Raw genomic sequence first — 22,425 nt, 5'->3', positions numbered from 1 at the left:
ATGATGTCTAACTTGTAAATTCTACTCATTCATAATTGTTAATTTCATCTCAAAATAATACAGTAAAGTTTTTTTTGAAACAACAGATTACTTTCACTTTAAAACTCTGTTGCATAATAGTGGAACCAAGTTTCAATCCTTTAATTAGACCATTGTAACAGTTTGATTTGTCATATATTTTTGTTGTAGATTTCAAATTCAAAGTAAATCTATTATCGAAGTATATATATGTCACCATATACAACCCTGAGATTCATTTTCTTGCATTCACAATAGATACAAAGAAACACAATAGAATTAATGAAAAGCTACACACAGAGATGGACAAACAGCCAATGTGCAAAAGAAGACAAACTGTGCAAATTTTTTAAAATAATAAATAAATAATATTGAGAACATGAGTTCGAGAGTCCTTGAAAGTAAGTCCATAGTTTACAGAATTAGTTTGCAGTTGAGGTGAGTGATGTTATCTATGTTGGTTCAGGAGCCCGTTGATTGCAGGGCAATAAATGCTCCTGAACCTGGTGGTTTGGGACCTGAGGCTCCTGTACCTCCTTCATAATGGCAATAGCAAGGGAGGGATGGTGGTGGGATCCCTGATGATGGATGCTACTATCCTGCAACAGCATGTAGATGTGCCTGGTGGTGCGGGGGCTGTACCCATGATGGACTGGGCAGCATCCCCTATTATTTGTAGGCTTTTTCATTCACTGGCATTGGTGTTTCCATATCAGGCCATGATGCAACCAGTCAAGATAAAATCTTCACTGTGCGTTTATAGAAGTTGGTCAGAGTTTTAGTTGCCATAAAAAATCTGTGCAAACTGCTAAGAAAGTAGATGCACCACCATGCCTTCTTTGTAATGGCACTTACTGCTGGTCCCAGGACAGATCCTCTGAAACACCAGGGAATTTAAAGTTACTGACCCTCTCCACCTCCAATCTCCTGATGAAGACAAACTCATGAATTGCAGATTATAAAATTTGGTGATGATAGGAATAGTCCAGTGCTTGTGACATTTGGAATGCTAGCTTTTGGAAATGATACATTAAGACGCACAGATTTGATCAGTGTAGATGGTCATTTAAAGTGATGGTGATTAGAAAGTAAAGACTGCTATGTCTACTATAAGACGTAAGTTGTGACATGACACACATTCCAATATTTTGCTGCATTCAGCATTTAAATAAGAATAGGTTCTGGCTATGATAACGAAGATTGTTAATGGTCCAAGAATGAGTTTTTCATAAACATGTTCCAAGCTTATTCTAGTAACACTCCCCAACTCTTTCTAAGCTACATTGACTACTGTGTTGGTGCTGCTTCTTTCACCCATGCTGAGCCTGTCAATTTCATCAACTTTTCCCACAACTTCCACCCTGCTCTCAAACTTACTTAATCCATCTCTGACACCTCTCACCGGTTCTCAATCTTTCTATCTCCATCTCTGGAAACAGATTATACACTGACATCTTCTTCAAATTGATCATCCTTTACACCTTTTTCAAAATTGCAAGACACTGTTGGTTATCAAGGAGATCAAGTACTGCAGGTCTACCCCACTAGCAAGTTGCTGGATAGCGATGAAACCCAACGCAGAATGGGAGACATTTCATTAAGCTCCTTTGCGCTGTCCACTGCAAAAAGCGAAATCTCCCAGTGGTTACCCATCTCAATTCAACTTCCCATTCCATTCTGACATATCTGTCTATGGCCACCTCTACTGCTATGCTGAGGCCAAATTCAATGTTCAGGAGCAATTCCTTATATTCCATCTGAGTAGTCTCCAACCTGTTTGGCATGACCATAATTTTCTGATTTCCAGTAATCACTCCCCCCTCACCCGTCTCCCTTTAGCCATTCCCCATTCTGGTCACCTTCTCTCCCCTTCTCTTTTCCTAATCTGCCATTACCTCCTTCTGGTTTCCCTCTTCCTTCCATTTCTTCCATGGTCCACTGCCCTCTCCTATTAGAACTCTTCTTCTTCAGCCCTTTACCTCTTCCACCTATTCCCTTCTCTTTTTTGCTCTTCTTACCTCCTCACCACAAACCCCCCTCCCCCAAACTCACACACCTTCCCCTCACCCAGTCTCACCTACCACCTACAAAAGAAAACCCTCTGATGCCGGAAATCCTCGCAACACACACTCAGTGCTGGTGGAACTCAATAGGCCAGGCACGTCCTTGGAAAAGAGTATAGTAGATGTTTTGGGCCAAGACCCTTCAGCAGGTTATCACTTGCCAACAATCTCCTTCTCCTTCCTCCTCCTCATTATCTTTTCCTGTCATGAAGGGTTTTGGTCCAAAATATCAACTGTTTATTCCTCTCCATTGATGCTGCCCGACTTGCTGAGATCCTATTGCATTTTGTGTGTATTGCTCATGATTTCCAGCATCTGCAGAATGTCTTGTGTTTATAACTATTCTGTATTTTCTATACATTACTCTGACAGTTTATGCAATTATATCCTAATTTTAGAAATGAAAGACAAAGTACTGGATCACAGCTTTCTACTGTACTTAACAGTTTATATCATTCCACATACCTTTGAAAATCAAATGAAACTGATACTTAGCAAAGGTCATCCATCAGTAAACCATGAATTAGATATATTCGTTCAATATATCTATTGAATTAGATATTTATCAAGTGAATATAAGAGAGAATTAGATATGACGCTTACCCTGATACAGGTGAATTTAGGTCAAAGAACCAATAATGCAATGACATCAGAGGCCCTCTATGTATTGATTATTGAGGCCTACAACACATGACAGCCTGATAGGCTAAAGTAGCACAATAATTCCATCAAATTGAAGTGCATTTGATCCTGCTCAGTAACCGTTCTGGGTTCATCAGGATTGTGAGGAATATTTAAATACTGTGGCCAATTTGTAGTACAACTGAAGCATCTGAATAGTGTCTCATTTTTGAGGATCTATTCCCAGTAAGTTTACAGGGCATTTCCAGAGAGAGCTTTCCCTAGGTTTAAGCCATTTTGCTTCCTGTGAAGTGTTGTATCTCTAAAAGACCTGGAATATCTCCTTCCATTTCTAGAAACAAATAGCCACATGTGCTGTCCTTCACTAAGTACCAGATTTAAAAAAGTAGTATACACACGTGGAAGAGTTTGTTTCCAGTAAACCTTCCTAACTTTCAAACAAAGTCATCTAATTCATTCTCGAGTGTACAGAACACGCAAACATTGTCATTCCTGCTGAAAGTTATGCTGAAACTAACATGGTTGTAATCAATATGATTTTAATCAGTTTAGATATTCAGTAATAACAGGAGAATGAATTACATTTACATTAAGTGGGTGGTAAATTTATATCTTGTTATGAACGTAGCAGGTTCTGGACAGTGAAAGTAAATTCCAAGAGTTAACAGTGTGTGCATGGTAATTGCAGGTGTAACTGGAGTTCGACCCACCGGTGCTCCTCTGACACCCCAACCAGGTACCATTATTACTACAGCTAAATAACTAGCATGTTGTTGAGTATTCTGGAATGAGAGAGAGGTACTATTTATAGAATTGAATGCAGTAATATTATCTAAGATGGTTCCTGTTCCACTTGCATAGAAGGGACAATTTCCTGATCATCATAACAGACAAAATGAAATATGATAAGTTTTCTTAGTCTTTGATGCAGAGCAAAAAAGAATGGGTACCAACATTTCAAAGGAGCAATACAAATGGAAATGAAAACATTAGATTTTTAAATCACCCTTTACTCAAGAGACTGGCAATGGAAGAAGTGAAACTGAAAAATTCTACATGGATTCTTTGTTGTTATAGCTGCTGTCTCTAATGCTATGATCTAAGAATAGAAAATGCTGTTTAACATTGGAAATGGCTTAATGTTGAAAATGTTGCCCTTGAATTTTAAGATAATCTTTGTAGGTAGCAACAGCTGTAATTTAGAAGTGTATTTTTCTCCAAGGATTATCAGTGTGCCTGGTAGATGAGATGTACCACTTAGCCTTCTGGAGCCCTGTCATTTACTCCACTCTGGGTCTCATTTCTGTCAGATTCGCAAGCAGAAACTGCATATCTTGGAGAAGCCTGTCAGTTCCAGGCTACCATAATATCATGAAGTCCTACGTAACAATGTGCCAAAGGAATGTCATATTCTGTGTAATGCATTTTGTGGAAGGGAGAAGCCAATGTTACAGACCATTTAAGCACTCACCATTTGATATTCCCTGATGCTTGTTTAAAGTGTGTATTGCTACAAATCAGTTCCTTACATCTGATGCACCATCAATAACTCTCCGAGACGTGAGGCGAGATATAGGCTTTTATTGACTGGAAGAAAAAACAAGCAGCAATTGACCACCATACTACATCCTGGAGACTGAGGGCAGGGCTCAGGCCCCAATCGCCTTTATACCGGGGTCCGTGGGAGGAGCCACAGGAGCAGTCAGCAGGGGGGCGCGTCCAGACAGGTATATGTAGTTCACCACAACATCAAAGGACACAGGTCCATTTCAAACAGGCTGACCACCTGTTTAGGAAGTCCACTCCTGCTAGCCAGCAATAGGCCTTGATAAATGTTTCAATTTGCTTCCAAAGCAGAAATGGATAATAGATCTTTAACAGTTAATTTTAGATGCTACTTCACATTTATAAGAGAAAGTTCCCCAGCCTTTCATCATTTACATCGTGTAACTCTGTTTTCTCTGAACAGGTGAAGTGCTACCAGGCGTTGGAGCAAAAGCAGCCAAGCTAGGTAACTGAAAACTCTTTGGTGGGAAATTTCTAGTTGTTCCACTTGACTTACTTGGTGTTGAATATCACCCTGGTAAAGAAATTACTGTTAGTATGGTATTTCCATAAAATCACCTGTTTGACTTTCCCTGTTTGTACTTGATCTGAGAAGACTATGCTGGATTATACACCTAACATCTGGTCCTATTTCTTGGAAAGATAATAACAAAACAGTTTACTGGTGATTCCATCAACTTTCAACCCATGTAGACCAATTTGAAGGCAACAACATCAGTCCCCTGCCTATAGTGTAACTGCGTATTTATTTGTTTATTCATTTTTCAGAATGCAGATGATATTGGCAAAGCCTGCATTTAATGCCTTTCACTTTCCTTAAGATTCATTGTAATTCCCCCATTAGCCATTCATACTACAGTAAAAATAGTCCAGGGGTCTCGAGTCATAATGATAATCTCTTATCCCTATTGCAAACATGCTGAAGGTTAAATACAAACCTGTACACTGTGGTCTAATTATAGCATAAAATGTTCTGTTTGAATGTATCATGTGACAACTTGTGTGGTCTTTCTTTTGAGTATATGGACCTAATTTCCATTCAAAGTATATTATCCCAAACTCTCCACAATGAATCGAATCTGTTACAGATTTACCCATCTTCCTAACCTATTGCTGCCTTCCTGAAACCTTTTACAGTCCAATTCAGATAATATAAATATATTTGCCTGGAAGTTGATGGTGACCTTAATGGTGCACCAGTCCTATGTCTATATGATATAACATCAATCAAACCCCTTGTAAACATTCTGAAATCAGCCAATAGATCAGCTGATAAGGAACCACATTCTAGAATGCCCAGAAATTGCACAAAAGAGTGCTTACGTCCAAACGGGAATGCAGGTGAAACTTAAAGCTTATCACTGCATCCTAAAGGCGCTATGCTTGATTAAAAAGTTTAGATTGCTATACTAAGCTGAGCTGAGGCTTCAATCTAGTATTTTTCAACTTGGATGAAAGAACTGTATTTTCTACTTCTCTATTTCTCTTCTCAAGTCTTCTTCTTCTCCTCCTCGTGTTTCTTTTTGTCTCTCAAAATCAAGAATGATTAGCTTCCACTCCAGATTTGTTGGTTCTGAAGTAGCTGCTGTACTCATTGTGGGAACTGCAGATGTTTCCACAGCAGGGGCTGGAAGTGGATGATGTTATGGCAGGGTGGATAGCTTGTGATGTAGTGCACTCTGCTGCTGTTCTCAGGGCTTATTTATTCTTCAATTGCACGCAATCAAGGTTCTCAATAGCATCTCAAATGCTGCTTCACCATACTTAGAAGTTGTGGGCTGCAAATTTCCAGGAGTCAGTAGGGATATAACATTCCTCAAGCTGGCTTTGAGCTCATTCTTGAATCTCTTCCTTTGTCCACCTATTGATCTCTTCTCTTGATGGAGCTTGGACTAGAGTATCTACTTTAGTATTCTGATACTGAGCATAAATGATGCAGTGATTGAGCACTAGTACCTCAGTGCAGGAGATGTTGGCCTGAATGAGGACATTAACCTTCCAGTGAACTTGGAGGATTTTACAGAGCTAGCACTAATAGTACCTTTCAGTTTCTTGAAGTGGCTGCTTTAGGTAGCCAATGTCTCAGAAAAGCAAGGGTCTCTGCTGTCCAGTATACCATGAGTGGTGTGCCAGTTATGAGATCTTAATCTTCAAGCACCCATTTAATCTATAAAACAATGACTATACCGACACATTGAATGAAATAGCAAATATTAATTCCCTGAAGTAACCCACAGTTGACAGAATACAATTTCATAATCTTAAGGGAACTGTTCGCAGATCATGCCATTGTCCAAGTGGCTAGACATGGCATGATTTCACACACAACTTCTAAAAGAGCTTTATTCACCTTACAATAATGTGTATTTTTATAACAATATAATTATTAACTATTATGATCTTGTCATTTTAAGAGGCTGTTTATCATCATTTTTCTCACACTCTGGTTCTTCTTCAGGTTTTGGGGCAAGAGGTTCTGCTGGATTCTTACCCTATTATCAACCTGGTAAGGATGTGATACATTTGATATTCCATATGCATAGAATGAGGTACTCCAGAATGATTTTAAATTTCCAAAGTTAATTCTGATGGTAGTTTAATCTTGTATGAAGTGGTATACTGATTCTATAGGAATGGTTTGGAAATTAAACTATTTGTTTGTTCAGCTAAATATACTTCCATTGCAAGCACTTTTTTCAGCAGAAATTACATTCTTCAAGCAGCATTTATAATAAGATATGAGTGCTACATTACCTTAGCAAAGGTTATGATACATAGATGATAGTTATCTATAGATTGTGCTCTAACTTATAAAGCCATCGTTAATGCACGACAACAAAAGAAGCCACTTGACTAACATAGTTGGAAAAGTGACAATGAAGGATCTTTACAACTATTTCAGAATGGGCTTGTACTAAATAACTTATTTTGGTGCTTTTCATAGCAGAATGTAAATATTTGATGTACCGATCAATGTGTCCATAAAATGAATATGACATTCAAGGCTCATCAATTATGCACCCGGTATAGTAGTGCAATAGTATGGTTTTGGCTAAATCATACACATGATTTTGAATAGTAAATCCTACTGCCTCATTCTAGCATTGATTACTATCAAAACAACGTGGCACTGAGAGAAAACAGTAGCCCCAGAAAGATAGGGGAGATAATGATAAAAGAATGATATATCAGTGATTCTTTCATTCATTTGCCTACTGTGGGAAAAGGATGGGTAGACAAATAAAACTAATGACAAAAGGTGGGAATATATATCTGAGGTAAAGGGTTGGCATATTTTAAGCAAACTAAGGAAAAAGGAAATGTGTTCTTAGCCCTTGGTGATAGAAATAAGCTTCCAACTAAATGATTAACTAAATCAAATGGTCAGCATAAATCAGCAAACCTGGCAGAATTGATCAAAATTTCATGTTCTTTGATTTTATTACCTTACGTTCAGACACATGGATAAAACATTCTTGTTTCCCAAATACCATTTTATATAGCAGTAACTCATATTTGCCTTACATTTACATCTTTGGTTTTTGAACTTCATTTCTTTATTTAAGTCCTTTATGCTTTGTCTTATTTAATCAATGGAAAAGGCTTATAGTGTTGCCAATTAAAGTCATAACTCTCTGAATCTGGAAAATTTCAGAAAAGAGCAAGGAAAACCAAATCATTGATAAGAAAAGGTAAATTCAGCTTGTCTGGTAAAGAATATAAAAACAAACTATAAATGTTTCTTAAGTGTGTAATAAGGAAAAGATTAGCTCCAATTAATGAAAGGCTCATATGGAATGAAATGGAGATTGAGACTGATATAAAAATCAGTAAATGGCAGACAAGTTAAACAAATTGTTTGTGTCTCTTTTCACAGAAGAATATATTGAGTCCACCTGAAGATATTTAAGAACTGCAGGTACAGAGTGAAAAGAGATTTCAAATAATTTATAATTAATTTTTAAAAAGCAAGTAGAGAAGAACAATGGGACTGAAAATGAATAAATCTCCAGAACCTGATGACCTGGCAACTGGCTAATTTTGATTGGTTTTAAACCAAGTTGATGCACTGGTTTTCATCTTCCAAAATTCCCAGAACAGCTTCAAAGGATTTGAAGATAAACTATGTAACCCACTATTTAAGAAAAGAGGAGTTTGTGTAGCATCAATGGGAGAGAAAGTATTAGAATATATCACTAAGTGTAACAGGGGTAGGGTGTGGAGAGGGGTAAAGCACTTGTGAGGATAGATTGGGTAGAATGGAGCTATATTCTCTTGAATTTAAGGAATAACAGGTGATCAACTTGAAATATAGAAGATTCCTTCTAGGTTTTCATAGTTTAATCAGAATCAATTTTATTATCACTGGCATGTGTCATGAAATTTGTTAACTTAGTGGTAGCCGTTCAATGCAATACATAATCTAGAAGAAGAAAAATAAAAATAAAATAATAATAAATAAATCTATTTACAGTATACATATAGTGAATAGATTAAAATCATGCAAAAAATGTACATTAAAAAAGTGAGGTAGTGTTCATGGGTTCAATGTCCATTTAGCAAATGGATGGCAGAAGGGAAGAAGCTGTTTCTGAATCACTGAGTGTGTGCTTTCAGGTTTCTGTACCCTCCTACCTGATGGTAACAGTGACAAAAGGACATGCCCTGGGTGCTGGAGGTCCTTAATATTGGAAGCTGTCTTTCTGAGACACTGAAATAAGTGATCAGCCATTCCAGATCATGAGATGAAATTTCTTATCCCACTGTGTATCTTTGAAATTTTCTGCTCAAGGGCACAGTGGAGGCTCAGTCAATAATATATTTGTGTTTGTCACAAAATTCAAAACCAGCCATGATCCCGCTGGACGGCAAAATAGGTGTGAAAAGCCAAATCTCTGAATTTTTCTTCTATCTCTTATGATCTTATGTCCATTGCATGAGTGAAGAATATTTCCTTTTCATTATAACATTCAACATAGAAATATCAAGTTGAGAAGCTGCATGTTTTTGGAGCTCAACATTATTCATACTGTTGGATGCGTTATCAGCAGCAGAAAGAACAGTTCTATTTACAAGAACCATTTGTTACTTTTTTGGGATGTTTCAATATTTTACAAGTCCTTGCTGTTTACCATAGTTGCTTCAAATTCCAACACGTGTGAAATGACGTTTTGTTGACAGTACGTTTTCTGCATAAAAGCATTTGCTTCCAGGCACGGGTACAGTTGAAGACATAACAAGGAACAAATCAGCTGAGAGAATGAATAGAGAAGTACAAGCTGTTCCACAGAGGAAGAGATTGAATAAGGAGGTTTTGACTGCCCTAAGTAGGAACATTTCTCCTTTCTTCAGCTCATAAAGATCAGATTTGTAAGGTGCCCTGTCCAATCGTTCATCTATTATGATCACATTTTGAACTGTGAGCAAGCAGGAATTGCCAGGAAAATTGAAGATGGTATTTGTATGTTATCTGAGTGATGCCACTGCACAACTTCTAATTATATCATCTCTCAGAAACTAAAAATCACTAAGGAGCCAGTTATTCTTTTCACATCGTTTTTTTCACTCAATGGATTCCTGTTAATTGGGGTGTCAGTTAATTAGGGCAGCCAGTTATTTGGGACAATTCTTAAAGAACAAAAACTAATCAAGAAAACAGCTGGAAAAAGAAGTTACCATCTGTAAAACTGCCCTTATCTTAGGTACCTCAGTTTTTATTTGCCCCTTTGATCACCAGGACATTATTTTGAACTCGGCAAGTCTCTGATCATTTTCTCCACCAGCTGTTTATCAAATTCCACTGGTTTCATTTATTGGAATGTTTCACTTGCCCTGATTCTCCTGTCCAGATTTACATCTTACAACATCAGCCACAGCGCCACGGGGGCGTACAATGCTCGGGGGTGGGGCGGGTGTCAGAGTTCGGAGTTCAATTCCAACTTCATCTGTAAGGAGTCTGAACGTTCTCCCCGTGGAATGTGTGGGTTTCCTCCGGGTCTTCACGCTTCCTCTCACAGTCCAAAGACATACCAGTTAATAGGTAATTGGTTATTGTAAATTGTCCCATGATTAGGGTAGGCTTAAATCGTAGTTGCTGGGCAGTGTGGCACGAAGGGCCAGAAGGCCAATTCCATGCTGAATCTCTAAATAAATATGGAGGAGGTCATTTTGACCAATAGAGTCAATACTGGTAACAGAGCAATCACAATCCTCCCTGTCCACCAATTCCTCAGATTCCCACTAACTCCCCAAGGTTCTATCACTTCCATGTTTGGAGAAATTTATTGTGGCCAACTAACCTATCAACCTCTGAACTCAAATTCTTCAGGATGTGTGAGGAAACCAGAGTTCCTAAATAAATGTACACCGTCACAGTGAGAATACATAAACTCCACACAGAGGATTGAACCCAGAATTTATTTATTTACTGTTATTTAGAGATACAGCGCAGAACAGGTCCTTCCAGCCCAACGAGTTGCACTACCCAACAACCCACCTAATTAAACTTAACCTAATCACAGGGCAACTTAACACGACCAGCGAGCCTACCAGTCCGTCATTGGACAGTGGGAGGAAACAGGAACATCTGAGGTAAATCCATGCATTCGTGGGGAGGGTGGACAAATTCCTTACGGAGGATGCTGGAACTAAACTCCGACGCCCAACACCCTGAGCTGTAATAGGGTCGTGCTAACCACTATGCCACTGTGGCGGCCCATATTGGAACTGCAAAGCTGCAGCTCTACCACTTGCACAACTGTGCTATCCCATCTCTGTGGTGAACTACATATACCTGTCTGGACACACCCTCTGCTGACTGCTCCTGTGGCTCCTCCCACACACCCTGTATAAAGGCGATTGAGGCCTGAGCCCGGCCTCTCAGTCTCCAGGATGTAGTATGGTGGTCACTCACTGCTTGTTCCTTCTTCTAGTCAATAAGAGCCGATATCTCGCTTTACGTCTCAGAGTGAGTTATTGTGGTGCATCAGTCTCAAAGATAACCACATTAATTTGACTAAGTACTGTTAGATCCCACAATAAAAAAATACCCAATGAAATCCCTTCTACTGTGGTCCGACTCCTAATGTGATGGTGTGTTTCAATCTTTCTTACACACCCACATTACTTCCAGGTTCAAAGAATTGTGGAATAATACAGAATAAGAAGCAATATACACAAAACAAAAATTAATCAGAAAGTAAACATGACTGTACAAAGGGAAACCTCAGACAGGCAACCTCTTGTCACTTGCAGTTCAGTATTCACATGTGTCTTCAGATACTGTTGCTTGAGTTACTGCAACAACCGGCAGTTTGGTCTCTGCAGGAAGCTGTAAGCGCTCTGCCTGCTGCACTGCACTGTAATTTCAGTCAGTGTAGCAGCGTCGTGCAATCAGCTTGGTTGCTGATGTTTCTGCAGTATCCAGCAGTCGCACTGAGCCATTAAGTCTCTGTTTAAACCTGCTGTCATGGTGTATCATTCAGATCCATTCAGCCTCTGTAGAAGCCTGCTGTCATTCTGACCCATTCAGTCTTTGTTAGAAGACTGCAATATCTGTGAACCTTTCAGCCTCTGCAGCAAACTGCAGAATCTGAATTGCTTAGTCCCTGCACAAACCTGGAGTTACTCGGAACCATTCAGACCCTGCAGACGTTCTGTGAGTTTAGTTTCTGCAGAAACCTGCAGTCACTGTCCAGATTGTTCTCCCCAGCGACTGCAGTCATTCTTAAAGAACCATTGCAATTCTGTCTTTGTATCTGACTGCAATTGTCTCTTCGCAGTTCTTGTCAATTAATTAGCACATTAGGCCCAAGTTTACAAAGGCATTTTCTCTGTCTGCCTTATTTTAGATCGTGAATCACTAAATCAAGTAACTTAGTAATTCAAAATCAAACTACTAAATCAAAGCAGGATGGCACTAGTGAACCACAACAATGTATTGAGGGCAGCTGACAAAACTTCTAAATATACTTCTGAATTACACTCTCTGCAAACTGAAGCCTGTAATTTCTCTTTAAGCAACATAATTTTGAATTGTCTTAACAAACTAGCGACTTCAGGGTCTTCTGAAGGATTTGGCAGACTTAATTGTCAAGTGTGCAGGTGCAGCACCTTTAAGCAGATGAAGGTACATCACCATGGCTGGAAGGAAGGAAGCAGGGAGAACTCCAAGCCAGGCTAAACACCAGGGTATGGAACTACTTCTACCCAGCATCTTGTTAGCAAATGTACAATCGCTGGAGAACAAAACTGAGGACCTCAGGGCAAGATTGCTGTTTCGGAGGGAAATGAGGAACTGCTGCGATCTGTCGTTTGTTGGTAAGACACAAAGTCTTCTCAATACACGGTGGACCGGACTGCTGATTCAGTGATTCAACATGGGGGTCTATGTTTCATGATAATCTCTTTGTGGTCTTGTTGCACTCTTGCTCCCCCCAATCCAGAACATCTAATGAACAAATGCCGACTATTCTACTTGCCAAGAGAGTTCTCTGTAATCCTGACTGCAGTTTACGTACCGCCAAAGGTACTAAATTCTACCATCAGTAAACAAGAAACAACACCTTTCATATGATTATCGGAGGCTTTTTTTTCCAGACAGATTATTTCACTTTTAATTGACTATATCACAATTCCAGTGGGTCAGAACTTTACAAACAAAATCAAAAGAAATCAGCCAAGACCTCAGAAAAAAAAATGTGGACCGCCACAAGTCTGGTTCATCCTTGGGAGCAATTTCCAAACGCCTGAAGGTACCATATTCATCTGTACAAACAATAGTACGCAAGTATAAACACCATGGGACCACACAGCCATCATTACCACTCAGGAAGGAGACGCATTCTGTCTCCTAGAGATGAACATACTTTGGCATGAAAAGTGCAAATCAGTCCCAGAACAACAGCAAAGGACCTTTTTTTTTTGTCTTGGTTTAAGAAATCTCTGCCCAATTATCATCAACATATGACCAGGTTTTCCAACATATTCAAGCACTTCTATACTCCAATTCATACCTATACCACATTTCGGGAAATTTGATCAATTGACTGTCCTCCTCCTATTTGCATACAGGCAGAGGCTAAAGAGCAAGGCTCCAGAGATAAGGACAACAAAGAAGTGGTCGTGGGAGGCAGAGGATTGTTAGTGGATTGGTCTATGTTCAAGGACTCATCAGAGGACCTGAACAACTACACCACAGTTGTCATTGATCTTACAAAAGCAGTTGTAGATGAGTGTGTCCCCACAAAATCATTCAGTCTTCCCCAGCCGGAAGCCCAGGATGAACCATGAGATCCACAATCGGCTGAGGTCCGGATCAGTGGCATTCTGATCTGGCAACCAAATAAAATACATGGGGTCTAGGTATGATATCCAGAAAACCATCTCATGTGCAAAGTAGCAAATCCAGACCAAACTCGAAATAATGAAGGATGCTCGACAGCTGAGGCAGAACTTCAATGCTATCACTTACTACAAAGTGAATCCAAGCAACGTAGGTAAAAAATAAGGCTTCGCTCCCAGATGAGCTCAATACCTTTAATGCTCGATTTCACCGTCAAAACCTTTATAAACTCCCAGAGCCCCCATTGACCCTGTGATTTTAGTCTGCAGGGCTGATGTGAGAGCATCCTTCAAGAGAGTGAACACTTATGAGAGCATTCGGCCCATACGGGGTACCTGGCTGAATACTAAAGACCTGTGCTGATCAGCTGGCTGGAGTATTCACCAATGCAGGTTTCCCCGCTATCCGAAGGTAGAGCATTCCTATGAAACCATTTGTAAGCCAAAATGTCGTAAAGCGTAGAAGTGATTACCATTCATTTATATGGGAAAAATTTTTTGAGTGTTCCCAGACCCAAAAAATAACACAAACATATAGTAAAAGCAGGAATGATATGATAAAAGCAGGAATGAATGATACAGCCTATATAAAGTAGAAATATTGTATGCACAGTGTAGTTTCACTTATCAGAATCAGGAAGACAGCGAGCCAAAATTGATTTGGAGTTAAAAAATCAGCACGTACATGCATGCGCACACAACTGCCTGCACAAGGCTTCACGGTCATGGTAGTCTTTCTCAGGATAAACACACATATAAAGTGGGCATCTTTTTCTCATAAAAGCAAAAATCCGCTTTGGTTAGCAAAAACAGGTACTAATGTAGGTCTTTCATAACAGCAAGCTGTCGTAAAGCGAATGTTTGAAAAACAGGGGCCACCTGCGTCTTTAACCTCTCACTTCAGCTGTTTGAGGTACCCACCTACTTCAAACAGGCTTCAGTTATGCTGGTGCCTGAGAAGAGCATGGTAAACTGCCTTGGGGCCTATTATCCAGTATCCACTTACATCCACTGTGATGAAGTGCTTTGAAAGGTTGTTGATAAAACACATCATCTCGGCCTGAGAAGCAACTTGGATCCACTCCAATTTGCCTACCTTCACAACAGGTCAAGAACAGATGCTACTTCATTGGCTTTTCACTCAACCCTGCAACATCTGAACAGTGAAGATGCATATATCAAGGTGGTTTTCATTGACTGCAGCTGAGCATTCAATACTATTATCCCCTCACAGCTAATCAATAAGCTTCAAGACCTTGACCTCAATACCTTCTTGTGCAACTGGATTCTCGATTTCCTCACTTGCAGACCCGGTCAGTTCAGATTGGCATAGTCTCCTCCACAATCTCCATCAACACAGGGTCACCACAAGGCTGTGTGCTTAGTCCCCTGTTCTACTCGCCTTATGCTTATGACTGACAGGCTAAGCACAGCTCCAATGCTATATTTAAGTTTGCCGACAACACCCAGTCATTGGCCGAACCAAAGGAAGTGACGAATCGGTATGTGGGGCAGAGACTGAAAATCACACTGAGTGGTGCCACAACAACATCCTCTCACTCAAGATTAATGTCAGCAAGATTAAGGAACTGATTTTTGGCTTCAGGAAGATAAAACCAGAGGTCCATGAAGCAGTCCTCATCAAGGGATCAGAGGTGACGAGGGTCAGCAACCTTAACTTCCTCAGTGTTATCATTTCAGAAGATCTGCCCTGTGTCCAGCACATAGTGCTATTATGAAGAAATCATGGCTGCACCTCTACTTCCTTAGAAGTTTGTGAAGATTTGGCATGTCATCTAAAATTCTGACAAACTTGTGTACAGGAGATGAGAGGTGCACAGTTTATTGACTGGCTGCATCAAAACCAGGTATGGAACCATCAACACCCTTGAACAGGAAGTAGTGGGCATGGCACAGCCCATCACAGGTAAAGCCCACCCCACCATCGAGCATATCCACACAGCACTGTCACAGGAAAGCGGCATCCATTATCAAGGAGCCCCACCATCCAGGCCATGCTCTCTTCTCACTGCTGCTATCAGGAAGAGGACATCAGGGCCCACATCACCAGGTTCAGGAAGAGTCATTACCCCATGACCATTAGGCTCTTGAACCAGAGAGGATAACTTCACTTGCTCCTTCAATGAATTGATCCCAAAGCCTATGGACTCACTTTCAAGGACCCTTCATCTCATGTTCTTGATATTTATTGTTTAATTATTTATTGTTATTATTACTTGTTTCTTTTTGTATTTGTGCAATTTGTTGTCTTTTGCACATTCGTTGTTTGTCTGTCCTATTGGGTGTGATCTTCCATTGATTCTATTGTGTTTCTTGTATTTTCTGTGAATGCTGACAAGTAAATGCATTTCATAGTGACATATATGTACTTTGATAATGAAGTTACTTTGATCTTAATTACATCTTTTCATTGAGTGTACTGATTATAGGGAATAGTTACTGAAGCTACAGCTCCTGGTTTATTGACAACTTTGCTCATTCATTCCATTAGTTGCCTTTTGCATATTCATATTATCTTCTTTGTGCTAGAAGAAAGGCTTTGTAGTTCTTTCCTCCAACTGTATTTAAGTTGTTCTTGGTCAAACCTTTTTAAAGCTGAAACATTTTTCAGTGATACGAGACAGTGTGTTCCAGAATGGAAATGATAAAGCCAACGTTGCTTTGTACTGAGGTGGCTCATGCACGGAAGACATAGTAAGAATATTTATATAATTAAGGATGTCATTCAATGGTTAACTTTACTATAATGGGAACTAAAAAGTAAACACGGTGTTGTCAAGTTAACCTTCTTAATTTATTACCGGTTCATAGAAAAATTGCCATTCCATGATCTGCAATGAGTTTGATTGTGTTTGGATAAGGAAAACATATTCAAAGTGATTGTATTTCTTTCTTTTGGAATTACCAATAGTATCAATCACTGACCTAGATATTGAAATAATTAAGTCCTTTGACTTCAGCAGATGATACTAAGATAGGTGGCATTGTGGATAATGAAGTAGGTTTACAAAGTTTGCAGAGAGATTTAGGCCAGTTAGAAGAGTGGGCTGAAAGATGGCAGATGGAGTTTAATGCTGATAAGTGTGAGGTGCTACATTTTGGTAGGACTAATCAAAATAGGACATACATGGTAAATGGTAGGGCATTGAAGAATGCAGTAGAACAGAGTGATCTAGGAATAATGGTGCAAAGTTCCCTGAAAGTGGAATCTCATGTGGATAGGGTGAAGAAAGCTTTTGGTATGCTGGCCTTTATAAATCAGAGCATTGAGTATAGGAGTTAGGATGTAATGTTAAAATTGTACAGGGCATTGGTAAGGCCAAATTTGGAGTATTGTGTACAGTTCTGGTCACCGAATAATAGGAAAGATGTCAACAAAATAGAGAGAGTACAGAGAAGGTTTACTAGAATGTTACCTGGGTTTCAGCAGCTAAGTTACAGAAAAAGATTGAACAAGTTAGGTCTTCATTCTTTGGAGCATAGAAGGTTGGGGGGGACTTGATAGGGGTGTTTAATATTATGAGGGGGATAGATAGAGTTTTTTCCATTGAGAGTAGGGGAGATTCAAACAAGAGGACATGATTTGAGAGTTAGGGGACAAAAGTTTAGGAGTAGCATGAGGGGGAGCTTCTTTACTCAGAGATGGTAGCTGTGTGGAATGAGCTTCCAGTAGAAGTGTTGGAGGCAGGTTCCATATTGTCATTTAAAGTAAAATTGGATAGGTATATGGACAGGAAAGGAATGGAGTGTTATGGGCTGAGTGCAGGTCGGTGGGACTAGGTGAGAGTAAGCGGCACAGACTAGAAGGGCCAAGATGGCCTGTTTCTGTGCTGTAATTGTTATATGGTTAAGTTGTATTGCTACATTGTATGTATCTGAATTGTCTATTTCTGCCATTGAGCTAAATTTGTACACGAAACCCAGACTCTATGTAGTGCAATGAGATAGATGACTAAATGACCAAAAGATATGTTTGCAAGCCTTGCTTACTAGCTGCAAGTGCCAGCTGAGTGACAAGGGACACATCATTTGTACCATAACCCCAAAAGTTCTTTCAGAACCTGGAAAACTATAGGTCTTAACTTTTAGAGCTGGGAGAACCATCACAATACTTAGCTAATAGAAGCTGGGAATACACAGGTTTCAATGTCATATACATTTAGTCAGCAAGGAATTTTGAAAAGGTGGTCTTGAAGTGTGATTTTAATCTTCTTTCAAGCACAAAGGCATGGGTCCTAGATATCTTTTCTAATTTGGAGTGGGTAGATGGAGTTGGTAGTGGAGAACAGTAGATTTCCAACATGTATCTGTTAAAATTTGCCTACTTTATTTACACATAACTGAAGAGCATTAGGCTTTGAAGCAGAAGTAGCTATGGTCAAAGAAGAACATGGCTGTTTTCCTCCCTCCTTTGATTCCCTTTCATTTCTTTAATTTATCCTTTGATTCCCTTAATTTCCAAAAATATTTAATTTTAAGCTTTGGCAGACCCACCGCTCTTTAAGATAGGGAATTCCAATGACTTACAATCCCTTGTGTAAACAAATTTCTTCTTATCAGAATCCTCAGTGACAATTCTATTTCCTGATGATCTCCACTGGTTCTCGATTCTCAAGCCACACAAAAGTTTCTCAGCATCTATCCTGTCATTCCCTCACAACATCCTGTCTGTCTTGGGATTGTTCCTCATCCTTCTGAATTATAATGCATTTGACTGCTCTAACTCAAATGTTCAACACTCTCATCTCAAGAATTAATGAAATTAATTCTGACCACATCAAAGAGGCATGGAGCCAACAAATCTCTGATTATAGCTCTACTTCTCTACTGATTGTGACTAACGCTGGAAGAGTTTCATAATGTTAAGGATAGTCCGAATCTTAGTGTAACCTTTTCAAATTTAGCCTTATCAAATGTTTAACATTGTTTTAAATAGCTCTAGGCTAGACTAAAAGTAATTATATCTCCAATTGAATCCATCTTTGTCTCTCTTAAGGAGCCCCTTGTGCGATGGGGAAATATTGTGGCAGAAGGAGAAAATAAGCAACTATTTGGAAAAGAAGTGACCTCAAGAATTCTGGTGCTACTGCCTGATTTGGAATGTAAAGGATGGTGTGTAATGGAATTCCTCGGCTGCACCCCTTTCCCACGGCTACACCTTCCATCCCCCAATTTCATCTGCATTCTTTATCAATATCTAATGGATTTTTTTTTATCAAGGATACTCTGTAATATGTTGTGTGCTTCAAGAGCTTAGAGACCAGTTTACAGCTGAGTCTTTTGTTGTTAATCTCAGTATTAGTTAACACCATCCGTAACTTGATTTGTTTTGTTTGGTGACTCTGACTCCAGTATTTTTAAATTATAAAACCGGTGTTATTAATTTTCAGTTGCTTGTGCTTTGCTTTACAAACTGTACTGTGAGTGATGCCTAGATTATACAGCTGGGCAGTAGCTCCACCCCACCATAATTTTTGGTGCTAAAAATCTATATTTGAGTGTGGCAGCTGTATTCATACAAATGATGGCTCAACCTGATGAGTGGGGCCTGAAGTGACCAATGCAACTTTCACATATTGCAGCTCAACATGCTTGTGCACGTGGCCACCTAAACTTTGTATTTGGAGGCCGAATTACCTTCCTGGCCAAAATATTCCTGGAGAGGTTGATTTGATGAATTTTGAAGTTCATGCAAGTTGAGAGACTTTAGTACAAACTCTCCTTGTCATCCACTCAGGCTTCTGGATTTGTATGCATAGCAGACAAGGGATAAAGTGCCAGCTTTTTTACAGGTATGTGTTCCTCCCCATCTGATTTTCCTGCATCCATTGCACATACATGACTAATGGCCCCAGGTTCAGGATCAGGAAAATCTGCCCTAGATTAAGAAATCGTTAATCCCTTCACTATTGGCATGGTGTGGCCAGGGTTTTACTACCTCCGGGATCAAGATTGTGAAATGAGCTCCATACATTTCAACAATCTGATTACCTCCACAGCTGTAATTAACTAAGAATTTTATTTTATTGATGTCCTCTCGGAAATCTTCCGACTGATTTAATTGCATAAAATGTATCCAAGGATTTTGTTTTTAAACGAATTACTTTCCAACCAGTCACAGATTGACCACTATATATAGTACAGGGTATTATAAATCCCTGTGGCACTATATTGTATCTTGGGCATCATCTTTGAAATCAGTTATTTTGAAATGACAAGTTATTTCAACAGAATTATGCACAATTATTGAATTGCATGCAAATTGGAGTTGTCTGACTTGTGAAAATGCAGGAGCCCACCAAAGCCACACTTGTTGAATCTATCCTTCCCCTCTGTTTTCCAACTTCCCTCTGGCTCCACTCTCTCTAGCTCTCTTTTCTTTCTCTTTTGCTCTGTCTTGTACTGTATATGGTGAAAATTATAATTTCCAAGTTTTCTTGAAAATAGTGGGGAGAGCAACTTGATTTGAGCACCTTATAGGTTCAGAGAAGCAAATGCTGATCAGTTTCTACCTTTATTGCAACTCACCATTGTCCTGCAACTCCTTTTAATAAATGAGATTGCTTGAAATTATGCTGTCATATGTAATACTTTACATCAGTTCTGTTGTAATAAGCACTGTAGCAGAACTTGAGCCCCAGCATTAATGCATTGCTTCAGATTTGGTGTAATGACCATCCGTCGTATCTTTGTAAACTATGTGACTCAATTACAGGATGGTTAATATTTCAGTAACTGCTTTTAAAATAAACAGAATTGTTTACATTAAATTTAGTATACAAATCATTGAACAACAAGTATAACATCAGAATCAATGGTAAAATATTAGACTGAAATTTATTTTCTACACAACTTCCACAATTCATTTCATCAGTGATCAAAATCGAGACACTCCATTATTTTGTAATTACATACAATTAACTGTGACTAACCATTAAATAATGAATAATATGATACAACTAAGCATTGAGTAGCTCCTACCCTTCTGACGAAGCCTTCAAACAGCCACAGAATATTACACAAGAAAGCTTGCAATAGTGAAAGAAAAAATTACGTAAAATTCTTTCATGTTTAAGACCGGTATGTTTGCTTTACAGATAATCAAGTACTTTTGAAGTAAAGCAAGTAACTTGTTCACATCAAAGTCCTGCAAACAGCACCAATATAAAATAAACAGATTGGCCTAGAAGATCATATGAACATATTTTAGAAACACACTTTTAAAAATTTATATTACTCAAATCAGAATGTGATAAGCAACACACACAAAATGCTGGAGGAACTCACCAGGTCAGGCAGCATCTATGGACATTTTGAGCCAAGGCCCTTCTTCAAAACTGAGAAGGAAGAGGGAAAGGGAAAGAGATGAGCTGGAATGTGATAGGTGAAGCCATGTGGGGAGGAAAGGTCAAAGGCTACAGAAGAAGGAATCTGATAGAGAAGGAGCTGGAGCATACAAGAAAGGGAAGGAGGGGCCCCAGTGGGGGGCAGTAATAGGCAGGTGAGAAGTAAATGGTCAGAGTGGGGAATAAAGGAAGTTGGGGGGGGGGGGTAGGATTTGTTTACCAGAAGGAGAAATTGATATTCATGACATCAGGTTAGAGGGTACCCAGACCGAATATAAGGTGCTGCTGCTCCACCTTGAGGGTGGCCTCATCTTGGCACAAGAGGAGGGCATGGGCTGACATGTCAGAATGGGAATGGGAATTGAAATTAAATGTTTGACCACCAGAAAGTTCCACTTGTGGCAGATGCAACCAAGTGGCCATTTCCAAGTCCTTACATTGTTATGCAGGAAGTTCTGCTACCTGTTTCCCTGTGTGAATCATTTTTGTGCAACTGATATGATTTCTACAATAGTAATGAATGGGATGATGTCATTTACCTCCAGTGTTCCTTTCATGGACCTTCTGCTGTTTCTTTGAATTGGCACCTGAACAGTTACAGTGATCCTCTTGGACCTGTCATTGGGGTGGTTGTGGTCAAGTGATAAGCAATCCATGGGCCCAAGCAGACAATCGAGACATGAAATTTTCAATTAATTTGTCTTAGTAATTACTATGTTTGTGAAACATCTAGACAGTCATACTAACAAGCACAAGTTTCAAGATTCAGGATTGTTTAATGCCTCCTCTGTCTTGTTGACATTGAGGAAGAGGTTATTTGCCTGGCACCTTGGGAGTTTACCAAAGTCTTTTAGGGGAGGAAATCCACTACTTTTACCCAGTCTGGCCTATATGTGACCCCAACCACAGCAACATAGTGACGATGAAGGGTCTCAGCCCAAAATGTTCCCTGTCTATTCCTCTCCATAGATGCTGCCCGATTTGCTAAGCTCCTATAGCATTTTACATGTGCTGTTCAAGATTTCCAGCATCTGAAGAATCTCTTGTGTTTGCAAAATAGTGAACAATTAACTGTCCTCTGAATGGCTCAACAACATGTTCTGTTGTATCTCATAACTGCAATGTTAAAACTAAAGAAAGCTTAAAATGAGACTACTTGACACAAACTTAGAATGCAGAAGTCAATGCTGCTCTTCACAAACATCTGGGAACTGGTACCAATATTGAGATTGAGACAAATATTGATGCCAATATTGAGCCTGACCAATATTGAGTTGTCCCACAAACTAGTGAAGCCACAGCCTGATAAAGTCTTATTCAGAGAACTGCAGACACACGTCAGACTTGGATAAGTCATGTCCCACCAGTATAATAAATGCACCAAAGGCACAATGTTATGTAGAGATGAATCAGAATCAAAATCAGGT

General features: G+C 39.4%; 1 protein-coding gene across 1 annotated transcript in view; it reads left to right on the top strand.

Annotated features, from left to right (window-relative positions):
* elna (elastin a) overlaps positions 1–20,405 on the top strand; it is a 230,028-nt gene extending 209,623 nt beyond the window's left edge. The window contains exons 44-48 of the mRNA XM_059973126.1: positions 3,412–3,459; positions 4,693–4,734; positions 6,748–6,795; positions 8,167–8,208; positions 18,649–20,405. Coding sequence (XP_059829109.1) covers positions 3,412–3,459; positions 4,693–4,734; positions 6,748–6,795; positions 8,167–8,189 — 161 coding nt within the window. The 3' untranslated portion in view covers positions 8,190–8,208; positions 18,649–20,405. The remainder of the gene's footprint in view (positions 1–3,411; positions 3,460–4,692; positions 4,735–6,747; positions 6,796–8,166; positions 8,209–18,648) is intronic.
* The last annotated feature ends 2,020 nt before the right edge of the window (positions 20,406–22,425 follow it).

The sequence above is a fragment of the Hypanus sabinus genome, chromosome 6 (assembly GCF_030144855.1).
Source record: "Hypanus sabinus isolate sHypSab1 chromosome 6, sHypSab1.hap1, whole genome shotgun sequence".
In the NCBI taxonomy this organism is placed as follows: Eukaryota; Metazoa; Chordata; class Chondrichthyes; order Myliobatiformes; family Dasyatidae; genus Hypanus; species Hypanus sabinus.
Note: the sequence above shows the minus strand (reverse complement) of the source record. Positions and strands in the feature narration are given on the sequence as shown.